The 5,655-nt window shown below is 47.5% G+C and overlaps 1 protein-coding gene and 1 long non-coding RNA gene across 5 annotated transcripts; both read right to left on the bottom strand.

The window, feature by feature from the left end:
* Positions 1 to 888: 888 nt before the first annotated feature.
* On the bottom strand, positions 889 to 4,429 carry LOC119366585. 3 transcript variants are annotated; one of them, XR_005176064.1, is made up of 6 exons: positions 4,236 to 4,429; positions 3,904 to 4,104; positions 2,632 to 2,723; positions 2,437 to 2,550; positions 1,498 to 1,590; positions 889 to 1,049 (listed from the first exon to the last, which is right to left on the bottom strand). It is a non-coding gene; the product is annotated as an uncharacterized LOC119366585 (long non-coding RNA). The 3 variants fall into 3 exon arrangements; XR_005176065.1 differs by lacking the exon at positions 889 to 1,049 and having other exon boundaries at positions 1,290 to 1,590; positions 2,632 to 2,730; XR_005176063.1 differs by lacking the exon at positions 889 to 1,049 and having other exon boundaries at positions 1,290 to 1,590.
* Positions 4,430 to 4,439: 10 nt separating this feature from the next.
* LOC119366584 (cyclin-B1-1-like) lies at positions 4,440 to 5,582 on the bottom strand. 2 transcript variants are annotated; one of them, XM_037632343.1, is made up of 2 exons: positions 4,796 to 5,582; positions 4,440 to 4,702 (listed from the first exon to the last, which is right to left on the bottom strand). In XM_037632343.1, the coding sequence occupies exon 1, from the start codon at positions 5,436 to 5,438 to the stop codon at positions 5,070 to 5,072; it is 369 nt and encodes a 122-aa protein (XP_037488240.1). In that variant the 5' UTR covers positions 5,439 to 5,582; the 3' UTR covers positions 4,440 to 4,702; positions 4,796 to 5,069. Both variants share the same exon structure in this region, with proteins under 2 accessions (XP_037488240.1, XP_037488241.1).
* Between the last annotated feature and the right edge of the window lie 73 nt (positions 5,583 to 5,655).

Raw genomic sequence — 5,655 nt, 5'->3', positions numbered from 1 at the left:
AACCCTAGATGGGTTTGGGCGCCCCCACCCCCTAGGAAACTTGCCCCCCAAGCCGGGAGGGGTGGCTGCCTTAGGGGTGGCGCCCCCACCTCTCCTGGTTACGTGAGATGGGGTGGGAGGGGCGCTCAGCCCCTTAGTGGGCTGATGTGCCCTCCCTCCTTGGCCCATAAGGCCCCCCAACGCTTGCCGGGGCCTCCGAAACCCCTTTCGGACACGCTGGTCATCACCTGGTACCCCCGGAACAATTCCGGACTCCAATACCCTTTGTCCAATATACCGATCTTCCACTACAAGAAATATGTCAACTTGTGACCACCACTATTGGTCACTGAAAGGTCATGATTTTTCATTTGCGACCTTTTTGTGACCAAAAACAGAAGGTCAAAAGCTGGCGGTCATAAACTGACTATAGCGATCTTCTCTGTGAGAAGGTCGTAGACGTTTACGACCAAAACAGAAGGTCGTTGAACCCATGACCTTTTGTTTTGGTCACTAGCTGTCTGCCCAGGCCGCGTTGTATCCGACGTGGCAATCTGACATGGCAAAACTACGACTAATTGAAAAGGTCACTAATAAGATTCAGCCCGGTCCGATTAGGTGTTTTACATGGGCCGAGCCCAATAATTCAGCCCATTTAGTATATTTATTTCTATTAATTTTTGTCAGCTACATGGGCCAAGCCCTACTGTTCAGCCCATCAACTTCTATGCACGTTTGACCTTTCAAGAATATAGGTACTTTTGTGCAACCCATTTTCTGGTTTATATTCAGCCTTTTTATACAGTCAAATAATAAGTAAATTTTTCAGCCCATTCACATCTATGTGGCCCATATTCATACAAATGATTCCCCTTTTCAATAAATTTTGTAAATAATTTCGTAATTCATCACTAAATATGTTTACATCACAGGCCATAAAGCCCTACAAAATAGTATCACATGTTCCTATACAAAACTATCAAATCATACATACAAGAAAACATAATACAAAAAATGTAGTTCAACAAAAATTAGTTTTCTTCCTCTTCCATCTTCAGAACACACAACACCTGTGAAAAAAAAGATGCCACGTAAAAAATGGAAAGATCAGCCATTAGAAGCATATTGAATACAAGGGAAACAATCAAACTAAAGAAATGAAAGGCATTCTGATATATAAATTCAATGTAGATGAAATTGTATAAGCGATTATTTTTATTTCCTTAGACTTAGACGGCGCAAGATAAGAATTTTTTGCTATTTACAATTTCATATTCTTGTTACTAGATGTTCTATAGCACTATGAAAATTTTGACAGCACGAATATTTTTTATATTACCATAACAAACAGAAATGAAATCTGATTGCAAGACATATGGCATTATCAACAAGACAAAGCAAAATGTAATCTGATGGTTCACTTCATTGCCACACGCTAACTGCTGACTATGACATGCATATATATAGTATCATGTTTTTGCAGAGGCATTTCCTGCTGTGCAAGGGAGCAAAACCAACATGTAGAGAAGGGACTCGATTTGTTTGTCCCAGCAGGTTCCTTTCCTCACCAGCTCCCATTCCCGTTGCCGTACATCATACATCTAGCTCCCCCTGGTACACATGGCATAATTTAGGCACTAGAAAGAGAAATTAGAGCTCCTTACACACTGGACAGACATAAAACTTCAGAGCCAATAACGAGCATAGATAGCAGTTTATCCTCCTGAAGCACACATCCAACCATACTGAGAGACTAAGATGAAACGTGCATATATACTAAATTAATTTAGACACTCTTGCCAACATATTCAGCTCGAAATGCAGTATGTCAAGACAACATGCTTGTAGTAACAAGTAGTAACGTCAAGAGATCTATGCTTGGAATCACAACCAACCAATACTTCATTAACAGGTCACACATCAAAATTTGTGTTTAGAATAACTGTTGAAGATGGGTTCAGCTTCTATGCCTAGAATAACTACTCACGGTGAAATCTGGATGTGTATAGCAGTTACTAGTATGCAAAGTTGATCATGGTGCTACTGGCAGGCACTTGCACTGTTTTATTCTCCAATGATCATATCAGGTTGTAAAATCTATACAGTATTAAGTATAGATTAAGCAATACTGCATAGGCCTTTTCTTCCAGGTGTTTAGTTTATAAAAAAGTTGGCCAACAAAATTATTCAGTGGCAAGCCTCACATCTGTTGCTGGATTCTGGCATCTTACCAACACCGAAACACAGGCACGACACACAGATCAGATCAGGGCGAGGCAAACATTCTACCCAACAAGGACAACAGCCTATCCCACTACCAACTACCATCTCACAAAGCACGAAACAGCAACCACAACATCAATATCACCTCTCTCTCTCTCTCTCTCTCTCTCCCCCTCTCTCTCTCTCAGAAAAAAAGCATCGCTCGTCAAAGCGCTCGGGCAAACATCAGCTCACCTGATGAGTAAAGCCCTCTAGATGTCCCTTTGGGGGAGCTTGATCGCACTGCTCTTCAGCAGCAACATCAGGCTCCAGATCCGTGGCACCTGCGGACATACTGCACACCCCAGTCTACAAGAGATTCAAAAACCATCAGACAAACATAAGGTCCAAGGATGAACTGAGAGCAGGGAGGGGAAACATTAGCCATACCGCGAATCAAGATCAGCGTACAGAGTGGTAACGAGGGTCGTCTCTTCCTGCGCGTTCGACTTGCCAGTGTGACTGGTCAGTGAGAAGCATAGCTGGACACTTCACATGTGTTAAGAACCAAGCAAATGGTAGTATAAGCACATGATGCACAAGTATATTAAACGGAGTAGAAAACTACGCGTGCTGTGTTTAATCCCTCGACATGAACAATTCAGCTTCAGTTGGGTTTTACTTCAGTATGTCATCTGAAGAAAAAGGGGGACATGTTTTTGTTCCATTTTTTCGTTCACTAGATTAGTGTTCACCATTGAGTTGTAAATCTAATCCATTCGAGCACTGTGAAGATAGAGCAATCCAAACTGCTATTACTAATTTATAGAGGTGTATAAGAAATAAATTAAACACAGAGCCGCAGTTTTCTGTAGCATATGAACCAAGACATGGAGTAAAAGTTATGTAGCCGTAAAAGACTACTTGAGGACTGACTTGACGGTGTCTTTTGCTAAAACAGATCCTTCTGCGCTTCTACGTGGTCTTACTGTTTGTGCAAGGTGAAACGTACACTTCAGCATAAAAGGAAGCACACATTGGAACAGAGCTGCTCAGCCTATGAACCGAGGGACTCCATAAAATGGTAATGGTACTTCTCCTAGCAAACCTACTCATTACACGATTATTTGGTGATACATTCAATTTGGTTAAGCACCAATCATCCAAATGCGGATCGTTCTTGAACAGAGACAGAGAATGTATGCCATGAAGTATCATTCTACTCTATCACAGGGAGCAGCACTAGCACAAGATACCAAGTGAGATATCCATAAAGGGCAGCCCCAGTGCATGTAGCTCCCGCTTGCGCAGGGTCTGGGGAAGGGTCCGACCACTTTGGGTCTAATGTACACCAAGTGAGATATCCATGTGTTACAATAAAGCATGGAATGTATCCCTTTTCATAATTTGCTACTGAATCAGATACCCACTATACAACACAATGATAGAATTTGTATACAATTGTTTCTCCACGAAGTATCATCCTACCTAGTATCTAGAATTTAGCATCAGGCAAGCCAAAGATTGCAGTCAGACACCCTGACACGACAAGTGACCCTAACTGTACAACAACTCAAGTCAAACAGACACAATAATACAGCATCACCAATCATGTCAACCCTCACTAAACTGAATCCTACTCAGACGAGCCAACAGAACAACACCAGGAAATTAAAAAAAATGCGATACGCCCACGATGACGGCAGAATCCGATGGCCTCACATGTTCCCCCATGGGCACGACGAGCCTGGCGTCGCACTCACGGCTGTGTGTGATGCAGTGCAGCCACCAGCGGGTGCGCAGGGTGAGGTTGATCTGCGTGCCATGGCGTACCTATGAAAAGTGCTTTTCAGGAGATGTGAGGCACCAGACAGCAGTCTTCAGCATCCTTACAAACTGGCTGCTGCTGTACTGCTTCATGTCCTGCAACAACAACAGCAGCAACAAGAACAAGTGCTTCAGTTCACCAGTTGGTCCGTGAATCGGATACTTGACAGATATACTATATATTGCTACTATTAGTTAGACACAAAAAGATGTGATAATTAATAAACCTCTTCCTCCTGATAGCACCGGAACGTGGCGGCGAGCTGCGGCTTGCTCCTGGTGCTCACGATCCGGACGACGTCGCTGTCGTGCGGCTGCTTCTTCCTCCTGATGGCCTCTGCCAGCTGCGCGGCCTCCAGCTTCGCCACCTCCATGTCCATGCTCTCCTCCGCGCATCGGTACGACCTCACCAGGATCACCAGCAGCTGCAGCAACCAAGAAGCAGGGCACCATCGCCATGCTAAGCAAGCACCCAGCAGCCAGGAACCTTACACATACTACTCTGTAATGGATTGCTGAGTCACCTTCCTGAGCGGTTCTTGGAACAAACTAATGGAGCATACAGAACAAGCAGAATTTTCTGAAATTGCACATATTGGCTGCGTCCTTCTCGCTCGAGTACTTCTTGTAGACGACTTTCAGCTTGTTGTCAGGCGCTGTGGAGTACGAGGCCACAGGGATCTTGGCCGCATCCCTGAAACCAATCATCACGCAAAATCAGTCACTGCCCCTGAATGAAATCATCACAGATTTAAGCTATGAGGGATTCAGTAGCGTGCGTGCGTACATCAGTTGTGCTTCAGTGAAGCCAGTGTGGTGCTTCAGAGTGTCGGTCCACAGAGGGGTCTTCTTCAGGGTGAGCCTGGCCGCATAGACAGCAGGCGGCGACCATGGAGGGCTTGGACTGCACCAGACCATACTGCAGCAGCCCCAGCTCCGCGAAGAAGAAGACGGTGTTCACGGATGAGTTCACGGATCAAATCTTGCCAATTTGTCCTGCGGCGGTGCGTAGTGTAAGGGCGTTGGTTGAGCGTGTACCGTATGATGGAGTCGGAGAACATCTACTCGCGTCGGAGGGAGTTGAGGTCGCCGCTGCCGCAACGGTCGATGGCGAAGCCGACGACGGTGTCGGTGGCGAGGACGCCGCGGAGGGCGGGGAGCAGCAGGTGGCGCAGGGCCAGGAGCCCATCGCGCTCGAACCAGATCCTCCGGTGTCCGTCCCCCCGCCGCCGTCGCTCTTCTTGTGCCGCGCGGCCTCCCGCGAGACCGCCTTGAGCGCCATGGACGTCGCCGGCGCCGCCCTCGCCCTTGGGCACGACATGGAAGACGACACCCTTGGCGCCGCGGCCGAGCACGGAAACGGCCTTGAGGTCCGCCAGGCTGAGCTGTCGCGGCTCCGGCAGCGGCGGCGCGAGCGCCTGCGCTGTCATGGCCACCGCGAGCGCGCACGAGGACGGCACCGCCTTGGATTGGGCGGCGGGGTGCGAGTGGGTCCGATGCCCTGCGCCTGCACCTGCGCGAGTGAGAGGGAGGAAGGGTGGGGTGGGGGATTGGTTGCGGTTTGATTTGGATCAAGGAGAGGGAGGCCGCCGGAGGGGAGAGAGGGAGGATCTTGCCGGAGGGGGGGGGAGTAGAGCACGGCGACTC

This window comes from Triticum dicoccoides, chromosome 2B, assembly GCF_002162155.2.
Source record: "Triticum dicoccoides isolate Atlit2015 ecotype Zavitan chromosome 2B, WEW_v2.0, whole genome shotgun sequence".
In the NCBI taxonomy this organism is placed as follows: Eukaryota; Viridiplantae; Streptophyta; class Magnoliopsida; order Poales; family Poaceae; genus Triticum; species Triticum dicoccoides.
This window is presented reverse-complemented; position numbering and strand designations above follow the sequence as displayed.

Excerpts from the sequence above, each read along its gene's own strand:
- LOC119366584 (XM_037632343.1), bottom strand. The coding sequence starts at position 5,438 with ATGACAGCGCAGGCGCTCGCGCCGCCGCTGCCGGAGCCGCGACAGCTC.